Source organism: Melospiza georgiana, chromosome 13 (genome assembly GCF_028018845.1).
Source record: "Melospiza georgiana isolate bMelGeo1 chromosome 13, bMelGeo1.pri, whole genome shotgun sequence".
NCBI classification, from domain to species: domain Eukaryota; kingdom Metazoa; phylum Chordata; class Aves; order Passeriformes; family Passerellidae; genus Melospiza; species Melospiza georgiana.
The window spans coordinates 20,581,976-20,608,742 of record NC_080442.1 but is presented as its reverse complement, the minus strand read 5'-3'; the positions used below and the strand labels follow the sequence as shown (position 1 = coordinate 20,608,742).

The 26,767-nt window shown below is 49.2% G+C and overlaps 1 protein-coding gene across 6 annotated transcripts in view; it reads right to left on the bottom strand.

Moving 5' to 3' along the window:
* Positions 1 to 412: 412 nt before the first annotated feature.
* PPIP5K1 (diphosphoinositol pentakisphosphate kinase 1) overlaps positions 413 to 26,767 on the bottom strand; it is a 42,173-nt gene continuing 15,818 nt past the window's right edge. For 3 of the 6 annotated variants that reach the window (XM_058033841.1, XM_058033840.1, XM_058033839.1), the window contains 14 exons: positions 26,351 to 26,492; positions 25,671 to 25,894; positions 24,661 to 24,788; positions 24,061 to 24,175; positions 22,615 to 22,722; positions 21,263 to 21,379; positions 20,844 to 21,008; positions 19,676 to 19,766; positions 14,614 to 14,736; positions 10,778 to 10,840; positions 8,120 to 8,299; positions 3,296 to 3,433; positions 2,773 to 2,886; positions 413 to 2,164 (listed from right to left, as the gene is read on the bottom strand). In XM_058033841.1, coding sequence (XP_057889824.1) covers positions 1,494 to 2,164; positions 2,773 to 2,886; positions 3,296 to 3,433; positions 8,120 to 8,299; positions 10,778 to 10,840; positions 14,614 to 14,736; positions 19,676 to 19,766; positions 20,844 to 21,008; positions 21,263 to 21,379; positions 22,615 to 22,722; positions 24,061 to 24,175; positions 24,661 to 24,788; positions 25,671 to 25,894; positions 26,351 to 26,492 — 2,379 coding nt within the window. In that variant the 3' untranslated portion in view covers positions 413 to 1,493. The remainder of the gene's footprint in view (positions 2,165 to 2,772; positions 2,887 to 3,295; positions 3,434 to 8,119; positions 8,300 to 10,777; positions 10,841 to 14,613; positions 14,737 to 19,675; positions 19,767 to 20,843; positions 21,009 to 21,262; positions 21,380 to 22,614; positions 22,723 to 24,060; positions 24,176 to 24,660; positions 24,789 to 25,670; positions 25,895 to 26,350; positions 26,493 to 26,767) is intronic. The other 3 variants (XM_058033842.1, XM_058033843.1, XM_058033844.1) reach the window with 3 other exon arrangements.

Below are 26,767 nucleotides of genomic sequence, written 5' to 3'. Positions count from 1 at the left end.
TTCTCCATGCCCCCCTCAGGAATGAGCCCCTGCAGCAGGTGCTCGTGGGCCCATCGTGGCAGCCACGCTGCCCTGGCACTGTCCCCCGACAGGAACACACAGGCCCTGGCAGGAGACGTGGCTGCCACAGCAGTGCTGGACACACCATTCCAGTGTCCTCATTCCACCACAAACGCCCCTGAGACCTGGCAAGCCAGGAGCTCTTCCCCAGTATGACCAGTTCTCCTATGTAGGAAAAAGGAGGTTTTTTTCCTGGCCTGGAGCCTGTGCTTTTCCAACAGGTCTGGCTCCAGCCACAGCTGGTCTTCCAGGACAAGAGAGCATGAGCAGGGCTTACTGTTCCAAGCACCTGCAAGCTTTGGCACATACACACTGCTGCCAAGCCAGCATCAGAGACAGAGACACCGGACCCACAGCATAGATTTACTGTGAACACACATTGTCACAACACAGCATAGAGATCTTTGGGCACAGCTTCACAAAAACAGAGATCCTAGCTACAGACAGACACGCAGACTTGTCCATAAATACAGAGGAGTGGGAAGCACAGCCCCGGCCGGCACTCGGGATGCGGCAGGGACACCCGTATCAATCTTGCCCTCAGGCTTGTGCTCACAAGGCATTTACATAAATATCCATTAAATACTTTTCATTTTATATAATAAAGATTTCTCCTTATTGGTTTCTAATAGTCCTGAATTATCAAAATAGCAGTTTCTTTTAATCCCTGTCACCAAGACCTCAGAGCTGTACCCTGCTTGATCCTTGGGGACGAGAGAAAACAACTGTGTGTGTCTTCCCTGCACACTCTCTCAGGCTGGATGCCCAGGCTCCTGCCGGCCCCAGTCCAGCAGGGAAACATCCAAGGCCATGCCAAAGGGATGTTTCCTTGCAAGTGGCAGTCAAACCTGATACCCTCACTACCCTTCTTTTCCACACTCATTCAGAATGCTTTCTGCTTTTGCTAGTTTTCCTACCATGGACTCTCTGGACCTGATTTTGGTGGCCAGCAGTGGGATTTCAGAGAGGAAGAAGGAAGAAACAGAGAGGAGAGGTTGGTGGTTGTGATGGATCTGATTAATTTGGGCCCAGAATGCCTTTCTCTGAAGGCTGTGGGCCAAAGGGTCAGGAGGATCTGTCCTCTTTGGACTTACCACCCTAAAAGCCTTGGCTGTACCAGTCCTCTAATGCTGCTGTCCCAGTGAGCACAAAGCCCTTGGGACACCAAGGCAGCACCATGTCCCTGCTCCATGAAGGTGCCATGCCAGTACCCAGACTGCATTGTTGTTCATTTAACGAGGCAAGCATTCTTGCTGAATGGCAAAGAGCTGGCTTGTGGAGGAGCAAAGCAGTCTCTTCCACACCACAGAGTCCTGTAGCCCTGGGACGTGGCTTCCTCTCTGCTGTGCACCGCCAGCTGCGTGAGGTGCCATGCAGGAAGTCGGGCTGCACTCAGGCTGAGAAGTGCTTGCAGTGTGCTGTCCAGTAAGCCACTAAATTTGCTGATCCTTCTGACACAGCAGCTGCAGTTCCTCCACATTCTTCTCAGGAGTCAGTGGCTGCACCTGGCACAGGTGACCAGAGAAAAGCTGGTCTGACAGAGCACTGTCCCCCAGCAGCTCCTTGCCTGTATGCTCTGGGTCCAACATCTCTCCCAGCAGCTCCTCTTCACAGGGCACCAGGATCTCCTTGGACAGATCCAGGCCAGTCATTCCCCTGAGAGACCCCTCACCTGGCTTCGCTGTCTCCCCAGCCAGCCCCAGGTCAAATCCTTCACCACACTTTGGGTTTCCTATGTTACTTGGCTCTAACATTTCCCCAGATGATTTTTCTTCATCCCGCTCTCCCATGCTCTTCTCTTCTGGGTTAGCATCCTCCCCTGCCAGCTCCAGAATCCTGCCTGGCTCTGGGCCCTTATTGCAGACCAGGGTCTCTGGGGCACTTGGCTCTGCTGCTGGCAGCCCAGACACACCCTCCCGCACGTCAGGCTCTCTGCGTGGCGCTTGACTCTCCTCCTGCTCAGGGGACTGGCTGGTCAGCTGCTCCTCACTTTTTGGGGGGCTGACGGAAAGTTTCTCAGTGAAGCTGAAACGAGCACAGCTGTCCACAGAAGTTGGGGAGGATGGGCCTGCACTGGAGACGGTGCTGGAGGGGCCACTGCTGTCTGCAGAGAGGAAGAAAAATCTTAAAACATGTAGCTGGTATTTTCCTACCCGAACTGTCACAGTCCCACAGTTCTGCAATCAAGAGGTGAGGGCTGTCTATATGCTGTGTGACCTGTCAGGGGCTTGAAGCTGGTCTGGGACATTTCTGGCAGTTCAGCTGATGAAAACCCAATCACACAGAGTACACTGCTACCTTTTAATCCAGTGCTATATGTTGGCATACAGCCAAGAGCAGACTGTTGTTACAGCACAAAATGTGAAGTGTGATGTTTCGCTTCAAAATGCAAACCAATTTATTTCATTCCCTTACTATTACGGAACAATCCCAGCTTCAACTTGCTCCTCCTGGTTCCTGATACACACAGTCCCTGAGTGTTGAGTGAGAGTCAACACTAGAGAAAGAAATATTGATTCTCTACTAATGCTTATTCTTGCCTTATATTGCACAATAAGCAAAATTAGAGCAATAGCTATATTGTATCTAATCCAATAAAGGAGGAGAATGAAACAACTGTTTTCAGCCAGACTGGTTTCCTGGCCTTGCTGACTGCACAGCCTTCCCTCCTGCCCGTTGCATCGGCCCTGACCGAGCGCGGAGCACACTCACACCAAGGGGGTTTGTCCGAGCGCGGGCGCAGCGGCAGCGACGACGACGACAGGATTCGTTGGGACATGAAGGGGTCTCCTGGGATCTGGCTCCCAATCATTGAATCAAACAGAGCTTCAGGAAAAAAACCACACACATCAGTAATATTCCTACAGACATAAAGGAACGGCTCGTAGCCCAGCAGTCACGAGCAGGCACTCTGGGAAGAGCTAAAGACCACTGCCAATTCAGAGCCATGCCAGCCCATCAGGTCCTGGGAATCTGAGGCTAAGATTTCCAGAGCTGGAGTCGGTGTCCTCATCACCCTACTCATCAGCTAGAGACAGGCCTGACTGATTATTTGCCACGTAAGCGGCCTAGGATGGCTCTGAGCTGGGTCCCGTGGCTCATTCCTGGGCTGGAACACTCAGGGACAGGCTCCAGGGGCTGCACTGCTCTGCAGTGCTGTCAGGCTGATCTGCCCAAGAACGGGAAAGAGCAGGCGTGCTCCCTGCCCTGGCAGAGCCCAGCCAGCCAGCAGTACCTGCGGTGGAGTGGGCGTGCGGCTCGCTGCAGCTCCGGCACACGGCCGTCAGGAACTCGTTCACCTGCCGCAGAGACAGCGAGTTGTGCAGCGTCTCCAGGGGATAGATGGTGGGAACCATGGAGCAGCCTTCAAAACCTGCAAAGAGACCACGCAGAGAATGAATAGAGGAAACAGCAGGGAAAATCCATGCAGGAGCAGTCGTGGCTGAAGGAGCTGGGCACTCTGGGAATCAAACAACAGGCACACTCAGGCCTCAGGTCATCTCTTCTAACCCAAGAAAATCACCACGAAGCAATCCCATGCAAATACAGACCTGAAAGCAAGCACCTGGGTACACATGGAGGGGAAAAGAGGAAAAGTATCTGGCAGGTGCCATTTTTGCTGCTGAGCCTGGGACACTTAAAATACACAGCCATGATGGAGAACTTGGCACAGAGCTTGGCACAGTGCCCCCTCTTACAGAAGCCAAACAGAATTGAAGTGGTGCCAACAGAATTTCCATTAAAGAGGTCCCACCGCTGGTGACCCCTGGCTGGCACAGCCCCCTCTCCCCACAGCAGGGAGCACACCCTGCAGCAGCCACAAGGAGCCACAGAAACTCCCTGTCACAGCAGCCCCCCGTGCACCCCAACAGGCTGTGTCCAAAGGAAGGGCTGGGTAATGAATTATTTGTCCCTTTAACTAGAATTCACTGCCAGCAAACCCAGAACGAGCATAAAATAGGCATCTCAGTGTGTAATAGACACTTTCTCAAAGCTAAGCTGCATCACAACCATTCAGAATAAATCCTTTGCTGCTCAAGCCAGCAGAGTATCATAGCAAAGCATCTTCCTCTTCATCCCAGCTTCCTGTAAATGCCTTGTGGAACCAAGCCAACCTGAACTGTCAGAGGAGCAAGGAAGAAACAGATGAGTCCGTGGGTATATGGAATGAGGCTGCCCCCTGCTCTGTTTAATGCCTCTCTCAAGTTTAATGGCCTCTCAACTCCTCAGGGTTGGGCTTCCCATTCTGTGGCCCCCCAGTCTCCTCCAAGGACCTCAAAAAGACTCTGGAAAGAAACTGTGTTTGCTTCTACAGAGAAGGAAAAATACTTTGAAATGCAAAAAGTAAGAGAGTTCTTGATGCAATCTGTAGCAAGATGTCTGCCCACCACACCAACAGGACAAAACTGACCCCTGCACTTGGCAGTACCTCAGGAGAAGCCCTGGAGCACCTGTTTGTGTACTGCAGACAGTTGTTCCAGTCGCCTCCAGGACAGGCTCTGCTCCAATATCCTCACCTAACCCAGTTCTGCAAGAGGCAAGGAGCATGAGCCATGAAGGTGCTCACTGCAATAAATAACAGTTGGTGGAGATAAAGAATCCTCCAGAGAGTTCACAAGGTTACCTACGCCACAAAGGACCTACAAACATAATTCAAGACAAAAAGGATAACAAATCCTCGGCTAGGATGAAGAAACATAAGACACAGAAAAAAGACCACATTCTTGTGTCTGTTGCTGAGAAGTCCTGAGAGTGGAAGTGCTGAGCAAGGAAGAATGAATGTCCTCTATTTTCTCAGAGGCCTCCTGGGAGACAAAGCTAAACAAAAAAGGTGAAGGCAAATCTTAAAATGATCGTGGGAGATAGTTGTGGAGCAGCCCAGTTTGAGGCTAATGTCATTTCACAACAGAATCTGGTTTGAGAGGGGCCCAAGTTGGCTCAGGTATTGGGGTCTCCAAAGAAAAAAGGAAGTTTAAATATAAGATAGGGCAAAGCAATGTTACAAGATACACTAGGGGCACCAATGGGGATCTGAGTGCTTGGGCTCCCCTCTAGTAAGATGAGGAAATCAAAGGTCCAGCAATAAAAGAAACATTAGACACTGACACACAGCTGATGTGAAATCACATACCTGTATCCCCAAAGTGCCAGGTGCCTGCTCATGCAACTCTGCCCAGTGCTCTGCCCAGCACTGCACCACTCTTGAGCAAGCAGAGGAAAATGGCCCAAGTTTGCTCTTTCAAGGTGGAGGAGCACTGTGTTCAAGGAATCCTTTTCACTTGTGTACAGGACCCCACTCCCTGTACACCTCCCTGGACCTGCTGGGCTGCTGGGGAGAGGCCAACAGCGGCTCACGCCACCCCAGCACAGCCAAGGCAGCAGCTGCCACTACGGATCACAATCCCGATGTGTCTCCAGTGAAGGCTCCAACCACTGCTGCACCACACACATTTAGCAAGGATTCTCACCTTTGGGAAAGGGCAAGAAAAACAAAATGTGACAGCAAGCCACAGGAACCATCCTTGACTGTCAGTTACCCTGTGCTGACTGTGCAGCTACTGCTGATGCTCCCCCAAACTCTTTCCTGGGGCCTGGAGGGCAGGAGTCTGTGATGCAGGCAATGGCACAAGAAACTGGACAGAATTCCACCCATTTTGCACCAACATCCAACAGCAGCCCACAGAGGAAGTTCTGTGTGCCAGTGTTCTGCTTGCCAGTTCTTCTGGACTGACGAAGCACTTGTCCAGTCTCAGCACAAACAAAAGCACTCGTCAGGCTCCTCTCTGACATGCATCATCAATCCACCCCTATTCTCCTGGACGAACTCCAACATGCCACATGTATATTGTATATGAAGGATCACAAGTCTAGACAGCACATACAACTGTCTAGTCACGGGCTCCAAACATCAGGGACCCAGAGCTCAGAATTGCTGTGGATATCATCTGTCTCTGCCGTATTCTCGTTTCCCCTTGAACTCAGTTAAGCTCCCAACATCGCCAGGTACCGTGGTACGGAGCTTGGAAAAAACCCACTTCTGTCCAAAGTACCTCAACTCACTCCATTAGAAACCTTCTTGCTCCTGGATCTACACAAAACTGTGGGTCCCCACCCCTTCCCTCAGGCCACTCAGACCACTATTACAAACAGCCTTCCCAGATTTCTAATTTTGCAAATTTCTACCTCTTCCACTTTGTCTCAAGTGATGATGGTCAGATCAGAGCCCACTATTTCATAGACGAGTTTGGGGCTGTTTCCCTTTGTAATTTAAATTCATTTACAGTGGACATCACTGCTACTCTCCTGCTCATCATCACAGGACTGCTCTCTGTCCACAGCTGACCTTTGGCTTCAGTACCAGTGGGATTCATTACCCATATGAACTCACTTCACACATTCTTTATCCCAGCTATGACCACACAGGTTCCCAGACATTCCTTCAGGGCTCCACTGTTGATTTTTCCAACTATGGATGCCAACTGCATACTTTTGACTCACTGATTCTATCTTCTAATTCATGTTTCCTTTGTGTGGATAGAAGTACAGTGGAAAGCCAAGAGAGGACAGAAGAATGCAGTTTTCACAAGGAAGAAACCTGGGCTGTCAACCATGTCTGCTCTGAGAAGAGCCTCAGCAGGAATCCCAAACATATCAATGAACTGTGGGCTTGCTGATGGATGGGAAAACAGCATGAACTCGATGCTGGATATTTGATTTCCAGCTGGGAGGGCTGCTGCACTGGTAAGGAGTTGGGAGCACCTAACGCCTGTGTTGGGGCAGGACGCAGCCCCCACCAGGTGCTGTGTCCAAAGCACTGAGCTCATTTTCTCTCCCCACCCGAGCTCACAAACAGGGCCAAGACTTGCAGCAGGGAAAGCTCAGCCCTTGCTCTGAAGCAGTCTGCTGTGATCCAGCATCTCTTCCCTTGAAGCAGCTCTTGCTCCTCTTTAGCATTTGTTGCCAGGAGACCAAGGAATTGTCCTAATTACATGTGAAAAGCAACTAACTGTCTCCAAATCTGTCTGTTTGACAGAAAGGGCCATATCAAGGAAAAACAGACTTAAGAAAAATTCTCATCTTCCAGGCTCTGAAAATGCTTGGTCTTGCTGCTTCACTACATGGAAGGCTGCACTGTCTGTGCCCTTTCCACCTGTGGGTCTGAATGGAAAGAGGGGTCCATGCATCACACCACACAGCTCAGCAAGCCACATGCTCCGAGCAGCTCCTATGGTGCAAGTAAATCTCAGCAGCCAGCCCCAGCTCGTTGCCTCCTTCAGGGAGCAGCAACCTTTCTGCCTGTGTGAGCAGCACCAAGGCCTCCATGCATCAGACTCCCCGTCTGTGACAGAGGCTGAAAAACACCAGAGAAACAGCAGCAAGCTTTGACTGATAACATCTGGGTTCAGTGCTGAAGTTGCCTACCTCTTCCCACCAGAGACAGGACACACTGAGAGGCCCTATCAGGCAGGAAAGATGCCATGCAGTGCAGCCACACAGAAGCTCAGCTCTACCCTGTCTTAACTCAGTCTCTCTAGATACAATACACCCACAAGCACTCACTTCCCCAAAATTTCCACAGCAAGTTCACTCAGCTTGTGACCAGCTGCAGCATCTCCTTAATCTCTTCCTCTACTCTCACTACCCACTTTGGTTCCTCCATTACTAAGGGGGCACTCTGTGGCAGCTCACCAAGAGCTGCACAGAGCATCCTGCCAGCAGGGCATCCCATCGATAGCAGATCATCAGCTCCCTGAAGGGAGCTTAAGGCTTACCCTGGCTAAAGGAAGGAGGCAACAAACAATTGCCAAAGATGGAAAGAGCAGTCACAGCCACATGGGGAGTAGAGGCTCCGTGTGGAAAGGCTCTTGCCTAAGGCTCCAAAACTGCTGGTACAACAGCCCACACAGCTTGCGGGAGCAGCAGCCTAGAGACCTTTGGGATTTGGTGAGGGAAACACTTTCCTTTTTCAGAAGCAAAGCATACTTTGCACTCTCAAGCAGACAGTGGTCCCCGCTCAGCTACAAGAGCACGGGACAGAGGCAGCTGCAGCGTGCAGTACCGTAAAGACACTCCAAGTCATCCTGCCCTGAGATCAGCCAGCTCCTGAAGAGGCGCAGGTGGTAGGAGCACTGCTGCAGGTGATGGGCTAGGGTGGCATCCAAGGAGATGGTCCGGCTCGCGGCACAGTCAGAGGAAAAACGGCGTAGCAACTGGGCAACGTGCTGGTGCTCCAACACATCTGGAGGAAAGGGGCCATAGAGAGTGAGAGGAGAGGGGCAGGTACAGCTGGGGGACAGAGAAACTGCGGAGATGTGGGCATGGAGCTGCCAGCACCGGGGCCGCTGGGTGAGAAGGACACACGCCACACATTAAGCGAAATCCCTCCCACAGCGAGCAGGTCAGGAATGCCCTTGAGAGTTATGCTTCCCCAGTGACACCAGGGCAGACCAGACTCCCACCCAGCCCAGGCTTCGCCCAGCTGCAGCACAGGGCACTGCCTGAGAGCAAGGGCTCATCTTTGTAAAGGAAAGGCTGACAAGGGAACAAATTTCAGGACACATTCCAAGACCAATGCAGTTCAGGTCTGGCTAGATAAAAGGATCAGGCTCAGGGCCAGACTCGCCCTTCCGCAGCTCACATGAGAAATCCAGCGGTGCCAAGACTGCCAACAGTGTTTGAGTCCTGCATCCAAGCGCAGCCAGGCACATCAGCACGGGGAGAGAGCAAATGGCCCAGCATCAAATGAGCAGAGGCTGTGCAAGGCACTTCGGGAACAGCAGGGTCTGACTGAGAGCAAAGTGCTGAGAGTGCAGCAGAACAGAGGGGGCACAGAAGCACTGACTTTCCTTGTCTTTGAGAACAGCCCTGTGCAACCTTCTGTGATAGCCTCGCATAGCAGACAAGATACCAGCATGCAGGCATGCTTTCTCTCTATACACAGCCTCAGGACTCACGTCACCCACCCAAGACTTGTGCGACCAGGGCACAAACTATCTGGCCTGATGCTATGCTTGACCGCTACCTTGGCTCACCCATTCCATTTCACCACACAGAGGCAGCTCTCCAGACACAAAATCCTGACTCAGAGCTAGGAACACTTTTTGCATTCAGTTTTTTAAGTGCTTCATGGGGTAAACATCCCTTCTGCTCAAAGTAGTGCAAATCCTAGACCAAATATCCCTGACTTTGAGCTCTCACCTGCTGGACCCCTGTCTTTTTTTCTTGATTAAGAAGCTCCTTGCCATCAAAAATACTATTTGGGCTTTTGGGAGAAACATGATGCCCAGTTTAACCAGACTGTATTTGGAGCAGGGGCAACTGCTTTACAGCGTGTCTTACACAAGGCTGGAACTTAGTACAACCTTTGCAGGAAAGATAGAACAACACACCCTGCTGACATACACCATGTGAGCTCCAATGCTGTCCAGACATACAGACAAACCAAGCAATTGGCCACTCTGGGAAAACCAAAGCCAAGCAAACACAGAGAATAGGGTCCCTCTAGTTATTTGAAACAGTAAAGCCACAGTGACTTGTCCTTTCCCATTTCATCCTTCCCAAAACTTTCATTTTCAGAACAGTCTTCTGAATTTCATTCATCTTCCAGATTACACCAAGCAGGATGTCTTCATATTCGCAAGCTGCCTTGATCACATCAGGCAGAAATACTTGGTAGTGTTCAGTGATCTCCTTTGGTTCCGGCTTGTCTCAGCAGCAGGAGCCATGCAAGAGGAGGGGTGCTGTGAAACCTCTTTAAAAGTATCTGTGCAAGAGCTGGAGAGTCAACACTGGTTCAAGGCACCTGCTACAGCAGGGCTAGTGGCCTGTAACCTCACAGACTCACACTTTGGTTGTCAGGCAAGTAGCAACATGGAGGAGAGACAGTGAATTAGCAGAAGCTCTGTCCGACACCTGGCCGACATCTGTCCCCAAACCTTTCCAGAGGGACAGGCAGGATGGGATGAAGCAGGTGATGCCACCCCAGGTAGCATGATGCCCATTCCCTCCCCCAAGCCAGCACCATCCACCAACAGCAGATGAGTAAGAGCTGTGGAGAGACATTGCACAGGGTAACGTCTGCAGAAAAGGTGAGCCTACCTGTGCCAACACCACCGTGCTTGGAGGAACCACAAGACCAGCCTAACAGAGATGTTTCACAACAGGAGGCTACCAGCACTCCTGACATGATGCACCAGGTGCACTTCCTTCTTTCCCACCGTACACTAGGCCCTTCCAGGTGACAGACACACAGCTGTCCTAGTGTTATTCTTGTTTTCATTCTGCAAATCTGCAGTGTAGGAACTGAGGACCTAAGCTGCTGATGCTTCATGATATGGAATGAGCATCAGCCCCCAGTCCAGTGGTATTTTCCCCCTGATCCCCACCCTCCCAACAAGGAGCACGACAAAAGGCCTCAATGTCACCGCAGAGTTAAAGGCTGCTTTAGCAGTACCCTCACAGAGCCATGGCTTCTGCCTCTTCCCCTGGGACAAGAACACCTCAGGGAAAACAGAGGCACCACTGAGCAGTAGCAGGGTATGAGTGAGCACATTAGTCACAAGGAGACAATGGAGGAAGGTGAAGCATGTTTGGACACCAGATACACAAACACAAAAAAACCACAAGAAGGCTGAGAGGAGAACGTGTGCAGAGAAAAGTGAACGTGAGCATGGGGTTAGAAGTGTGAGGGAACATCAAATCCAGAAAGCAAACATACCATTAGTCGGATGCTTTGCAAACGACACAGAAAATCGTTTTACGGCTGGCATAGACAAGAGCTCTGAGGAAATAAAAACAGATCATCTCAGTTAACAGCCTGCTTCAAAGGATCTCCCGACCTTCATACACCTGATTACGCTTTCAGGTTCACCTTCCTGACCCCCACAACAGCTGCCCCCACTGGCACTGCTGTGGCATTCAACACTCTGCCTGTGGGCCCACCTGAAGCATTCTGCATCTGCCCAGCCCTCGCACCACCCTGCCAGGGTCTCCCCAGCACGCACACTCAGCCACACTCGGTCACCCTCCGTCACAGCTCACAGCTTCCCACCGCAGCAGGCTCAGCCAGTGCAGAATGCAGCCAGGCCATGCTCACAGCCACCAGAGCACGTGTCCCAGCCAGCAGCAGCACCACAGCAGGACTGCTCTCAGCATTCACCTCTGCCCAGGAAAACAAACACTGTTCTGCACAGGGACTAAGGAGTTCCAGCAAAGGTACAGCTCAAAACAACCTCCTAATGCAAGCTATAGAGAGCTATTTATGAATTTAAAGGCAAATCACCTGAGTAGGGAAGAAGGAAAAGACCCATGAAGACATGCCTCTACAGTTCTCTAAGACATTTCAGTATGGGGGAAGCTTTGGGATACACCTGTCAGAGTGGTCCTCAGGCTTCTCCTGGCCATGCCCCAGGCCAGGCCGAGCTCTCCCATACAAATCCCCTATCAGAAAGACTGTGCAAGGACAGACACTGTGCATCCAATGGGTGCAAACAGATAGGCTTTAAAGGACATGGATTGGGCTCCACATGCGCACACACACACAAAAAGGCTGGAAGCTTTGCTTTTTTCCCCACACTGGAAATTCCTCAGCTATAATGAAAAAGAATGGCCTGGATCAGACCACCTATATGTGGGATTTGATGTGAGACTCCAGCCAATCATACCTTTTACTGCTATTGGGGATCTTTCAGGAAATAGTAGAAAACCCTTTTATTTCTCTTTCATGTTTCATGCATCCATTCTCCCTAGTGCACAGGATGTGTATGCCTTCACCCTTCATCAGTGCACCAAAGCATGCTCCATACTCCCAATGTGCTCCTACATGCAGTGGCTTGGCCAAAGAATGTATCTAAAACCAACTCTCACTGGAACTTCCTCCTCTAGTGTACCAGCCCTAAAAATTGTTTTTCTTTCTTTAAACTCAACAAACAGCATGACAATCTTCCCTGCACGTGCAAGCCCTTGGAAGTGTCTGTCCTGCAGCTGCAGTCAGCTGGTGACCATCTCCACACCTCCCCTTGCCCTGGGGGCACAACAACTGAAATGGCACTGACCCAGTCTGCTGGATCCCTGGCTTCAGGAGAGCCAGCCTGTAACCACAACCATCCACGGACCTTCCCTCAGCTTGAGGCTCAGAAAACTTCCTGCTCAAGTATTCCTTAGCCCTCCTCCAGCTCCAAGCATAAAAGGCTTCAGAAATAAGGGCCCTTGAAACTTCCCCAGAAAATGGCAAGTCTACACTGGTGAAGTACTGTATGCCACACACTGCACCTTGAAGCGTCACAGCCACAAAAAACTACCGAAGAGTTCATGCAAAAATGTGCTGCTTTTCAATGGCATTAGTCTAAAGAGTGTGGAACAGGTCTTAAAACAAATGTTCTCCAAGAGTCTGCTGTAGCTGCAGTGCCACGGACTGCAACCATGTGTAGTGATGTTTGGATCCAATTCCATTGTTCAGCGCTGCAGTAGTGCCCACTTAAGCGAAAACATGCACATCAAGAGCTCATTTCACATTCCAAACTACTTTCCCCAGAAGCTAAATGTCCTTCTGCCTTCTCCTTGTTTTCCTGACACCTTCCCTCCAAATGCCCTTACTGCAGCAAGGCACTGGCAGCACAGGGTCTCAGGGCATGCCAAGGAACATGAAAACAGAAACATAACATCAAGATTTATAATTCTGAGCTGTGTTAGACACATGCTAGGCAACTAAGTCTGCATTTTAGGTACTTGAGGGTACAAGTGCATCTCAGCACACAGAGATGCAGCTGGGATTTGGTGAGGGAAATCACTTGTCACTGAATTTAGGCTTAGCAGGAGTCCATGGCCTCAAATGCCTGTAGCCTGCTGCAGGCATGTCCTGCTGCACAGCCCACAGTTCCACAGAGGCACGGAGCCCAGCACCAGCACTGAGCAGGGTTCTGTGCCCAGCTGGACACACAGCAGCCTCTGATGCTTTTCCCTGAGAATCGCTGCTGCCTTGGGCTCCCACTCCTTGCAGAGTCAGGAAAGAACAGCTGCCAGGGCCTTTGCTGGCCTTTTCAGAGGCTTCACTGTGACTCATATCCTGGTTTTGTGCCAAACACCATCAGCTTATTCTGCAACCGGAGTAGCCAGTACTTGCTGCCTGGGGCAGCTCAGACTGGTACACTGGGGCTGAGAACACTCCCGTGTCACCCTCCCTGCCACCATCATTCACAGCCCAATGTGTGGCTGGGAGTGCCCTGAGGAGGGGAGAACCAGCTCAGCTTTCTCTTATACAAGAAAAACAGCACACGCAGCTAGGGTACATAGTGGCACCTGCAGAGTTCCAACGGGGATGAGAATTGGACAACATCTTTCCATCCTGATTTGCTAGGCCATTTTCCTTGCCTCAAAACTGGACAAAAATCCAGATGAACCAACCTCGTGTCTTTCCCAAACTACTCCCTTAATCCTCTTCCCACTTTGAAAACCAGCAGTGTTAATGTTCCTGACAATCCCAATAAGAAAGGCACTCAGAATCTGCATTGAGTAAAATATCAAAAAGATAAGACATCCAATAGAGACAACCTTACATCCATCCATTCAAATGCTGGGAAACCTTAGGTGGATTTCCAACCTTGTCAGAGTATGCTGTGCAAACCCTGCCCACGGAGCTCCCCAAATCAGTGCCCCAACAAATGGTATGTGAATCAGTACTGAAGAGTTTGAGTGAGTGTCTTTCCTAGCAGGACCACAGTGGACACTTGCACTTGTGCATGACACCCTCCAGCTGCTCCAGGACAGCCCAGCCTGTGCCCTGTGCCCCAACTTCCCTGCAAATAACAACGCTCTGCTGCTCCCTGCACATGGCACCGAGTGCTGCCGGCAGGCCAGGGCGCAGCTGCAGCACCTGCAGCCATGGGCATGGAGTGTCTGTAACCCTGGCCCCAATGCCTTCACCAAAGGCTTGCTGACCTGCCCGGCAGTTTTTGCACAGCTGCACAGAAACCAGACTTTCCAGTACTTCATCTGCAGTACTTCATCCACGGCAACTCACTCACCTCGGGCGTATTGCCCTTGGCTCCTGAGAGCTCCCTCAGACTGCCACGTGCTCAGCCTCTCTCTAGTGCCCACCTTAACCATGCCCAAGCACATCATTCTGTCTTTGGGATGGCTCCACCTTCCGTGGGGCAAGGATTACTGCCCCAAAAAGAGCTTCATTTTATCATCAGCAAGATGATCAAGGTAAGCAAGGTGATGTGATCTGCTGGATTGCCCTTCCAGGACAAACTGATTTAATATCTCGACCAATAAATTCCACTTCACAACAGCCAACTACTATTAAAACATCAGACCAAAATCAGACCCCAGCAATACCACACATCAGCCTAAAACTTCTCTCACAATGTTAGGTCCCTTCTGTGCTAGCAAGAATCATGATTTCTTGCAGCATGGTAAAATTTACCATTGTAGATGTGATGAATACATACATTGAACTGTCACTGTTTTCTGCAGTCCAAGTCTGTGCCACAGGCACATCTTGAGACGCCAGTGTCCACAAAGTACCGCCCTGCTGCCAGGGAACACACATACCGTCTTTGTATGTCAGGCTGCTGGCAAACTTTTTGCCATGGCTGCGTGCGTAGTCCTGGAGGTTGGGGGCACTGGAGGAGCCTCCCAGCACAGTGGTGCTAAACAGCCCGGTGCACTGTGACCCTGGAAAGGCAGGGAAGGTGTTAGTAACACATACCCACTGCATGCAGCGACAGAAAAGCAGGGTTAGTCAAAGGATGAAGGGTGAACTGGCCACTTCACAAGCAACTTCAGGAAAAAAACATGACGCCTGGAAGCACAGGGAGGCCGTGTTCTCCATTCTAAATTCCACAGTGCCAAATGCAGAGCAGGTAGCACAAACCTCAGCACCAGGGAAGTTCCTAACTTCATCCAGAGGTTTACTTCCATTTGGCTTTCTTGCCCTCACCTAGGGGAAACACCTTCACCCCTTTTAGTCAGCAAAGCCAAAGCTACACACTGATGCCAGAACACTCAGGATGCCAAACCACTGATGTTCATGTCACAGAGGTTCATTGCTCTTTGCCCTTTCTCTTCGGAAAGCTCCTTTTTGTGCAGGACACTGAGGAGAGGAAAGAACTGTCTGATCTGTGGATCAGCCAGCGTGGACTCGTCTCCAGGCAAACAAGCAGAGAAAGTGCTGTGACCAGAGGGCTTTGAAACTTCTCCCAAACTTTCCATCACAGACAGACTTTACTCCTCATGGCTCACTGCTCCAGCACAGGAGCAACGGGCCCACCAAGAGCCTTGCAAAGCACCAGATGTGCACACAGCATGGAACCTGACCTACCCAGAGTCAAGGAACATGGCATGCAAGGTGGAGGGCCACCTCCTTCCTGGGGCTTTGGCTTTGCTTCTCCAAGGCACAGTGCTCTGAACACTGACTTGGCTTCCCGTGATATTTAGTGAACACCAGGCATTTGAAAGAGGATTCTTTCAACTGACTGAGGAAAGCAACTGTGAGTCGAGACAAAACCTCATTATGGGCCAGACACAGCCACTGATTGGCTGCAGATTCTCTGTAAACAGTCCTGCTGCTGCATTCTGTACTGACTGCTCAAACCAACATTGCTCCTACAAACAAAGGGCTTCCAGAAACAAGCAGATTGATCTGGTCTGCCACAGCAAAAACCTGCAACACAGAACAGTGCAACTGTTACTGCTCTGAAAGAGAACCTGCCTATACTGGAAGCAGCTCTTGATTCTAAAATATGGCAGCATAGCATGATTTAGGTTGGAAGGAGACTGAAGCTTCTTTCCCAACACCCCAGGAGGACCAGCTCAGATCAGCTTGCTAGGGTTTGTCCAGTCAAGTTGTCAATACCTCCAACAAAGTAAATTTCACAATCTCTCTGGGCCCCTGCTCTAACATCTGGCACATTCACAGTGGGTGAAAAATCTGTTCCTCCTAGCTAATTGGAACTTCTTGTGCTGCAACTTGTGTTCATTGGTTCTCCATCAAAAACCACGGGGCTCTGGGGATAGTCTGTGTCTGCTCTCTCTGCAATCTCCCATTTAGGTGCTGAAAGAGCATTAAGGTCTCCAGTCCCCACAAGCTCCAATCTGAACAAGCACAGCTCCCAGTTTTTCCTCCAATGCCATGAGCTCCAGGCTTCTCACCCATTTCCACTGCCTCCCAGTGAGCTCACAGCCCTGACACAGCCCAGGGAGCCCGGGGCAGGACAGCAGAGCTTCAGGCACGCACGAGAGGTGAACAGAAAGAGCCAAAGCCCTCAGCTGGACAGCTGTACTCCAGCTGATGCAGCCAGGCATGCCATCAGCCTTCCCTGGTGTGAGGACACACTGCTGCTTCACATCCACTCATTGCTCTTGGGGACCCCAGCTCTGTTTCTGCAAAGATCCTTAAGCCAGAGCTTCTTTGGAGAAAACACAGAGATCCTGAGCATTAAAATGTTCTTGTGTAAACTCAGGCTGAGCTGAGGACATCTGTTACTGGGTGACCAAAAGGGTCCTTGTGGCAGTGAACTGCAGCTGGTGCCCCACTGTGACCCTGCTGGTGGCTTTCCACAGCACAGACCAGCACATATGTGCCTTGAACATAAAGGAACTCTTGCCTGCAGAGTCACTGATACACAAACCTTAGAAAATTTTCTCCTAAATGCCTTAAATTGATGCAAAGTGCTGACTCAGCATGAACTGGAATCTGTTGGAATGAAAATGAAATTTTGTCATACATCAGACAGGACGATGCTCCCAATAGCTCTTCCATGGTTTTAAAAACAAACAACAACGAAAACCACCCAACAGATGCATTTACTGGCAGATAAAAATTGAACTTTTTAGGACTGTATGTCTTGAGCAACCTTGTGCTGTTAATCATTCAGCTAGGGATACCCCAGTGTTTCTGCTCTCCTGCTGCAGACAGAGGCATTAAGTCAGAAGAGAATTTACAAAGATGACTTTATGGACAACAGCAATTGTCTACAGGGAACTCCACAAGACCACTGCACCCAAGTAACCACACACACACACACATCCTAAAAACACAATGGCCATTTGGATTTAAATGTAGCAACACTTGCTAGGAATTACTGTACGTGCTGGATATTTACTGTGCATTTAATTGTCACGTGTTCATTCAGTATGTCAGATGTTTATTAGTCATTCTTGGTTCCCCTCTGGGAATCTCAGCACAAGGCTTTGTGCCACTGGCAGTGCACCATCTCTACTGCTCAAATAGCCAGCAGTGATTTTACTCCATTTTGAAGGGTTCTTGTAAGCAAAGAAAGGTACTGCAACATCCCTGGGCTTTTCAAGCTAGAAGCACATTCCCTATGGCAAACAATCCACAGCACTGCACTTGATGCTGCCCAGAAAAACCTGTCACACTCCAAAGCACAGACAAAGCAAGGTGCAGCCACCTATTTTCAAAGAAGGAATTACATTTTTTTAAATTACAGTAGATGCACCATTCTGGAAGGTATAGCAGCAGGGCAGAGCTATTGCAAGAGCTCCCTCGTGCTCCCTCTGCTCCTGCATGCCTACACATGGGAGCTTACACCAGGACAGATATTCCATTTTCCAGAGAGAATGACAGCCAGGCACTGACTGACAAGGTCAGGCAACAGGAGGTGTGCTCAGCTTTAGAAAACTCAGAAACAGCAGCTGAATGAACCCCCCTCATAACCCCCCAAAGCTGCTGAGACAAGTATTGAAGCCAAAGCTCAAGCTTCCACAGTTCTGTACTATCTCTTAGAGAGAGAACACATTTCAAATCATAAAGGGGCAAGAAATTAGATTTCTAAAAAACAAGCAGGAAAAGAATCAGGAAGATTCCTTGAAGATCTTGACTTGTACAGGTAAAGGGGCACGGTTCTTCCTAGCAGGCCTCAGGTGAAAAAAACCTCACAGAAACACAGATTTCCTAATCACCAAGTGTTGTGCAAGCTGGTGTGGTACAACAGGTCTTTCCTGCTCAATCCTTCTGTACCTGCAGGACTCTACAGAGGAGAACCATGGCTGGGCTGGAGGTCTACAGCACAGATCAGATCTATCAGCTCCTGCTCAAGGTTTTGTCCCTGCAGAGCTTCACAGGTAGAAGAGCAACCAGCACAAGCTTCCCAGCAAGGCACACGAAGCAAGATTCTGAAATCAAACCTGCCAGGATCATATCTCAGATTTTGTTGTGAAGGAAAAGTAGTACTGTACAAAGATGTAGAAAAGCAGTGGTCTTCTTCTCTATTGCCAAAACAGACATTCCTCAAAAACCTGGAAAAGGCTCTAGTCCAAGGGCTGTAATATCTGCTTTCCAGAGCCCAGGCCTTCTGGTAGTCACACATTCAAACAGTAAAACCAGTTTGCAGTACCATTTGATATACCCAGTAATTCTCCAGCAGATGCACCTCCTTGACTATGTGCCGTTTCAGAAATTCCCATATTCATCCAAAACAGCCACAGGTTTCTTCAAGCCAAAGCATGGCAGTTTGTCACAGCTCACTGAATCTCACAGTGGCACCGGGAAAAGCAGAGATAAGTGAAATAACACATTCAAAAATCACCCTGGCCAAGGATACTGTCCCTTTATGAAAATAACGTACATCAGTCATTCCTATTTAGATTTTTCCAGCTGGTTGGACGCATTAGCTTGCAGGCTCCAGGGATACCTTCTAACCACTCAGAAGAAAATACTCTTTCCTTCGTAAGAATTAGATTCCAAAGAAGCTGCCCATTCAGAAGTGGCAAAGAAGTGAGCAGGCCTTTCAGTAGTCTCTTAGCTGCAGGTTTTCCATACAATAGATTGATGAGTCAGAACTGCTGCAAGTCTGCAGCCATGCTACAATGCTAAGATGGTTTAAAGAAAAAGAAAGTGGGCGTGATTTGGGCATTATCACCTCCTCTCCTCAAGACACAGGTTGCACAGCCATCTCTGAAGCTCATGACAGCAAAGATAGCTCTTCCAGTTTCAAAATGGCTCTTGCTTTAGCAGAAATATTTCAGGAAGAATTTCAGCTGTTCAGACATAGTTTAGGTTAAGATAACATGGAATAAAACAATCAAGGACAGAGATTGTCAAATGCCCTGAAATATTCTCTTCCACTGGCTGCCACAAGACAATGGCTGACCAAGGACTTTGGCTCAATTAGAGAGCTATCAAACATCCTGTATGTGACACATCTGTTCCATACAACAGATCTTTATGAAGCAAAGGTAGAAACGGAACAGTCTCACACGAAGAACAGCTTTGCAGATAAACTGATGTTTTGTAGAACAGAAAGCTCACGAGTTCTCACCTAAAATCGTCTCTTCCTTTGAGAAACGTAACAAATGAGAGCAACAGAGAAGCAGAGGCAAGCCTGCAGGTTTGCAGGCAGTTTGCCCTGTTGCTCCTGTACTGGAAAGGATGAAAAGTTCATCTTGTGCTGCTAGCAGCTGAAGAAGTTTGTACAAAAGGTACCGAGTGAGACAGTCTCTACAGTGGTCTCAACAGCAACACTGAGAGAAGACGCGAAACACACAGAGGCATACAAGGAACTCAAGCCAGATGTGTATGTGGAGACACAGACTAATGCCCATGGAAATAGAGTCACAAGCAAGTAGGCTGGTTACAGGTCAGGTACAGTACCTAATCCACTTTGCTTCATCTCAGAAGACTGCCTGGAATAAGTGCTGAAGAGGCGATAACCTCCTGATTTAGAAGAAGATTCAGACAGCACCTGCAAAGACATAGTGTAAATAATCAGCACCATGCTCCAAGTTACCCACTGCTATCAAAGCCTTTAAACATCAGTTGAAGGTAAAGAAATGGATATCTCTTCCTTAAAATCACCATTTTCAAGAAGCACAAAGGTAGTCATATGCTAGGATTGTGATAATGAATGCTCAATTGTAATTTCAAGATTTTGTTGGATTGTGGAACAATGGAAATCTGTAAAGTAGGACGGGACTCATGTAGTGAGCATCTTTTCTCCCAAGACTCTTTCTGAGATCCTTGGGACTCAGACTTCCTTCTTTAGCAGCAGGAAATCATATCCCTTTTAACTCAGTATGTGCCTATCACAAAGAGCCTCTGAGTGCTGCACATTGTGAGAAACATACAGTGATGGAAGACAGCTAACAAATACCTCAAACGTTAACTCTGCTGTTTTCTGGTTCAGAAAACTGATGGCAAAAATGCCTGTGAAATCCCTCTTAAAGGAGGGACAATTCCAGAGTGCTCTCAAGGTAACAGTCACCTGCTGACTGTGACACTGGCCTTGTGACACAGAACAGCCTGGAAGGAGAGATGTTACAACAGTAAAATTAATTTTGTTACTTCACCAAATCAGTGAATGGGACAGTTCTAAGCCCTGATAGCTTAAACATCCTGGATGTATCCACCAGTGAGCAGGGACCCTCATCAGCATGAGATCTTAGATGGGATGGAGGAATGTGAAACATGGAGCTGCCTTTGTGAAAGGCAGACTGGCAAGATGTCATCACAGCTTGGTGGTGAGGTTGCATGTAATCTTATACTGGCTACACCAGTGCCTCTGTAGAGCATGTAATCCAAATAATGCTAGTGTTTCTCAAGCATTTCCTTACTTGCTCTTCAGTTTCTCTGGCCTGTGTTCCTGTCCTTCCTCAATGAGGAAGAGTTTCAGAGGTTTGCCCTCCACAACATCCCTCCTTGCCTTCTGCAGATCCTTTCCCAGAATCAACTCGGACTCTGGCATGTTAAAAGAAACGCAGGAAACCAACACCAAGCCAGAGGCCTTTGCCAGAAGCAGGACAGGCACCAGGAGCACGGTTACCTCCATGGATCCCGTTTTGCGGCTCCTGACCAGCGGCGACCTGCGCTGGATGCTGACGGGCTCCGAGGGCTGCGGGGACTTCTGCCGCGCGCGCTCTGCCTCATCGCCGCCCTTCTCACGCGACAGGTCCTCCAGGCTGCCTTGGTCCGCCTTCTTGTCCTCGTTCTGCCGTGAGGAAACGCTGCCCTTGTGTCCCCAGGCACGTGGCCTCTGCCCACGCTGCCCCACACCAGCTGCAGGCTCGCATCTCCTGCCGTGCCAAGCTCAGGAGGCACTCACAGTCCCACAGCCACCCCGACGGGCCCAAACGGGACAGACACAGCGTGCCAGCTCCCCGTGCACACCGCAGGGCCAGACAGAGCACAACAGCGCCCAGGTGTCCCCTGGGGCTGGCAGCTCCTGCCCAGGTGTCTGCTTACCTCTGCTGAGGCCGGTCGAAAGCCAAACCCCGTGGGTATGTTCCTGTCCTCCTCACAGCCTTTGACACCAGGGCTGAAGTGCAGCTCCACATGGAAACGCTCCTCTGAAGAGGGGTCCTGTGAACACATGTCACAGGGTAAAGAACAAAACCCAGTTAATCCTACCATCAGCCCAGGCCAAGGTCCCACCCTGCTGTGCTGGCCAGCACGCATCCCAGGCCCATCCCTCGGAGGGAAAGCAGAGGCAACAAGCATGAACAGAATGGCTCCAGATTTGTCCCATCCAAAAGGACAGCCCTCATCAGCACCCAGCTGAGCCATTCTGACTGTTGCTATTTTGAGACAACAGCCACAGAGGAGTATAACAGAATCAGGCTCTATTTATATATGTACACACACATATCTCCCTAAACCCCAGCTCCTTCTGACCCACTCCTGCTGCAAACCCAGCATATGCCAGGACAGGGGGAGACTGGGTCCCCCCTGAACCTTCAGTCAGGCTGATCCAAGACTTAAGCAACTGTCTCTAATAATAATTTTTCATTAACCTTTTTTAAAGGAAGACAGAGTTTTTACAGTATCTGGCACTAATGATATAAACCCATCTTGACTGACTGACACATCCACACCACTCGTGAGAGCTCTAGTCACATATTTTTTGAGAAGCATCACTTCTAACATTAGAAGCTCACACCAGCTCTGTGAATGCAAAGCTCTAACTCTGTAAGGTGTGGGCTAAGGGGCTGCTCCCCTCACCACTACAACCTCCTGCAGCACAGATCCAAGTCACAAGGTCTGATGATCAAGACATGCAGTTTGGTGGCAAACCTACTTACAGTCAGCACCCTCAGCTCCCACATTCTAGCTGTTTATTAAATGATTCTCTTTACTTCCTGAAGATACCAGTTTACATTTCCCTAACTATATCAGTACACTTTCAGAATAAAAAATAGTTAACGGATGTGGAATTTCTGGATATTTTCTAGACATATTTCAAAAATACAAATCAAATGTCACTCAAATATATTTATTTTTTCCTACTGCTTACTTGCAATTAATACTTAAAAAGAGCAAATAATTTTGACTAGAAAATGCTTTAAAATAGTCAGTATTAATTACATAAGTTGGGTATTATGCTCAGAGTATTACTGCTCTTTCTGCTTACATGCAACAAGCATTAACTAGGTCACTGCCTCCCACACAAACTAAAAACTAGCAGTTGTGTTAATGATCCATCCATCTTTGTCCACAAGCAGCAAGAGCTCAAGTTACAGACTTCCAACTGAGCTCATCTCTGAGGACTGCCTTGCAACGGGGCAGGAAGCATTGCATCCTACCGCTCTATCCCTCACCTTGTTGTTGTCCTCGTAGAGCATGATAACAATCTGGGTCATGTAGTTCAGCTCTGAGATAGCACTCAAATAGTCCATGGCTCTCTTCCACTGCTGGTCTTTGTTTTCCTGATATATACACACAAACAGTCGCATGGGATAAGCAACAGCAGACACCTTGCAGCATTCAGTGAAACGGGACTGAGAGAGTTCCTCTCTCCACAAGGTAACACCTTGCTTAACTTGCATGAAGAAATGAGCTTGCCATGTGGTGGGGTGCTTGCAGTCAGGAGCAGCTGCACAGAGGGACCCATGGCAGATGGGAGCCGCAAGCCGCTGTGCCGCGCTGACTGGAGACAAGCAGAGCCCACAGCAGGCTCCCAACACAGCCATTCTCACACCACAGGAACGAGCACAGGGGATAAGCTTGTGCTAAATAAGGGACCAAGTGAAAGGCTGTCACCTGATGCTGAATGGAAAATGTGGAGACAGGCTGAAGCCCTGGGCTCCACAGAGCAGGGCAGCCCACCCTTCACTGCCCCCCAGCACTGCCAGGAAATGGGCACACCTGAAGGGCCACCCATGATGCTGTGGAGTGAATCACCACGTTGATGGACATGAACTGAACTCTCCATTACAAAGAACTCAGATGCAGCCCAATATCCCTGTGTTGGCAACACAACATCCTTGGGCACCTGAGTCAGGGAAAAGGGAGCATCTTGTTCAGTGAGTGATTTAGAGGCACTTTTCTGATCACTGTCTACAGATATGCTAAGCTGCCACAGACACCAGAAATCATGTCTGTTAAGCAAGCCCAAACTCTCAAGGCATTTCAGACCACGCTTAAAAATGGGAAGGTAAATCAGACAGCCTCTTAAAGCAGAGCTTTTCTCAGGGTCTGCATACCAAATCATTCAGGAAGCAGGTGAAGAGAGAGCAAGTGAAGGGTAAGCTGGATGAATTAATCCCTAAAAACTGTCATCTGCCTCTCTGGTAGAGAGCACATCCTGTGAATTTGCAACCTTGAATTGCTTCCTCTGTAAGAAAACTGATTTTATTGACTTAGAATTGATATAAAGACTATAAATACAGGACTAAGCTCTTAAAATAAAGGGTTGAAGGAAGCAGGAAGGAAGAAATTCAATCATCCCCATTGCCTCATACTGCTCTTCTCCTATACAAGTAAGTGGTCTGCCCACCTGAAACTAGCAGGAGATCTTGGAGAAAACATGTCTCTGTGCAAGCAAGGAAGGCACTGAGGAAGAACAATCCCCCTACATGCCAGAAATGCAGGAAGCTGCAGCATGCAAACACAGCAGAGATGGAGCTGGCCCGATGCCACTGATGCACAGCATTCGTGGCAGAGCTGGCTAAAGGGGCAACCTACAGACGTACACTGTCTGCCTTGGAAAAGGCTACTGGAAGAAAGCAGGGAGGCCTACTGTGTGAGCACTGCGGGACACTTACATCCAGAAGGCCCCCGTAGCGGAAGATGCTGAGCAGGGAGTGCACGTGGCTCTCACTGGTGAAGTACAGCCGAGTGCGGACGTGGCGGCCCGGGGACAGAACTCCTCGTGAGTACCTGAACCAAAACCAGCCACAGTCACTCACCTGCCCATCAACTGCCATCTGTCACACGTCAGCACTTCTGCACACTTAATGCAATGACACAGCCCCACACTGAGAAATGTCAAAGGCAGCAGGACAGAACAAACAGTGAGAGTGCTGGGCACAGGAGCAACAAATTTTGTGAAATCCTAATGGAGACACACAGTAGGTGGCTCATCACTCTACAGTGGCCCTGTGCAGGGAAATGCCTGGATGAGGCATCACCATCCAGCTACAATGGGTACAAGCCTTTGTGGCCCTGCACTTCTGGTATTCTGTCTCAATGTGCCTTCTCCATCTGCCTTCTACTTCTGGGAGCACCAACATGCCTTCCACCTGGACGTCCTTCAGTGTATGCTCAGCACCTCCTTCCACAACAGTACACTCTTCTGGCATGGGAACCACCCCTGCTCCACAGCTGCCCTCCCCACTGCCAGCAGCATGCAGCACAAGCCTTACAACGGATGTAGCTTGTTGACAGACTCATCTTCATGAGTTCTCTGTAGGTCCAGCTGGATCTTTTTAATGAGAGGAAGACAAAAGCCAATAGCAATCTCCAGTTTCTCCTCCTTATTAATCCCATATTCCTGCAGGAACAAAATAACAGATACCCTGAGCCCTGGTTCTTTGCCAGATCCTCACATAAAAGGCCACTTCAGTCCGCAGCACCACTGGTTAAGCAAGGACAAGAAGAGAAATGTCACTCAACACTTTTCACTTTTTTTTCCCTCACGTATTGCAGGGGGTAACAGAGGACTGAGACTTCCAAGAACCCCAGTTATGTCTGGACATGACTATCATTATCCTCAACAGCTGAGAGTGCAAGGACCATGAGCAAATCTCAGATCTCATGACATGCAAACTTATACCCCGAGCTAGATGAGCATTAAAGCAACAACTGCTATTAGCAAAGATATAAACTGCAGTGCTAAGCTGAAAGCCAGACTGCACATCACCAGCAACACTGAAAAAGTTTAGACCACTTCTGCTCTACAGGGGCAGCTGGACCTTGCTGGCAGAAACTCATCCCATATAAATTAAACTTTGTCAGAAGCAACTCTGCATTGGACACTGAACAAGTCCTAGTTTGACAAGAAAAACAAACTTGTCAGAACTTTAACACAGAAATCTCCCTTCACTTCCACAACCCTACATGCAGAGAGGATGGAATGTTATTGTAGCACACACACACAGCTTGGAGCTGTGCTGTGATGCACTACAGCAACATGGAAAAGCTGCTGCATCAGCTGCTCATTACTCTGACCCTGCCAGAATCCTCAACCAGAAGCTCAGCCCTGCCACATTTCAAGTCATAAATGGTTTTGGCCTTATACAAACACTGAGACAGATCTGAGAAGCACCCTACTGTGACAGGCTGCCTTGGCAGTTAACATGCAAGAGAATCGAGACAAAACACAAAGGCAAAGGCTCAGAAACTGGTGGCACAGGCATTGTCATACAGGCTCTACCTGGGGTATGATCACATCTGCCAGGGCTTTGGAGAGCTTGAAGAGTTCAGTTGTGCCTTCCAGTTTCAGTGCACAGTTGTGCTGTACATCATACTTGATGCAGTCATATATATCAGGGATCTTGCTGATGTCATAGCGCCCATTCTTCATGCGGAAATCTCGCTCCAGCTTACTCCAGCGTTGCAGCATCAGTTCCAAAGTCTCACTGTGGTACAGCTGCAGGTCTAAAAAGCAAAGGACAGCAAACAACATGCACATCCTAGAGCCACAGAATCACAGAACCCTGGTTATTGCTGCAGAGATTTCAAGGGCCAGCTGTAACTGAGTTCTCCCAGCACGAAAGGGCTCCAATTCTTGTGTCACCCACAGGAATCCTAGTCTGGAAAAGCCACTGGAACTGTTGCAGGAGTTTTAACCTGCAGCAACAGGCTACTTCTGAAATGCTTGAGAAAAGTGAAACCGTTTGCCTAGCTGCTTAGGTCTGCCATAAATGCACATATCATTTCCTTTACATTAGAGCTCTCTTTAACAGTAATTGAAAGCTGAGCCTTCCACATCAATGAGCACATACGGAATTACACTTTACAGTTTCTTTGCTACAGACAATCATAAGCCCTAGTGGTATTTGGGAGCTCGGAAGATGTAACAATAAATTAATCTTTTCCAGTTCTGTTGCTCACCTGCAGATTTTGGGTCCTCCAGACGTTTTCGTATCTGGGAGGTGAGATTTTCAATCAGGGTGAACACCTGGTTACAGACCTCAACTGGGTTCTGGATAAAGGTCATGGAGTTGAGCAGAGAAGCACTGCCTGTAGGTGCTAGCTGAAAGAAGATTCCAGCAGACATTAGCCAGTCTACACAAATGGGGAATGAAAAATGTCTGTCTTTTGCAGCCATACTGCTTTCTGACTTGGGACAAAAGCTGAGCTCCCAGCTGAGCACAATAAGCTGGCCTATTCTTAGGAGTAGTCAGGCATGTCTTAAAATCTTCCTCAAGATCAAACTCAGAGGGAGCAAACAACTGCTCCCATTAGTCTGGACCTCCCTCCACCTCCAATATCCACTCTTGTCTCATTTTGCTTCTGTGCTTGAGCAAA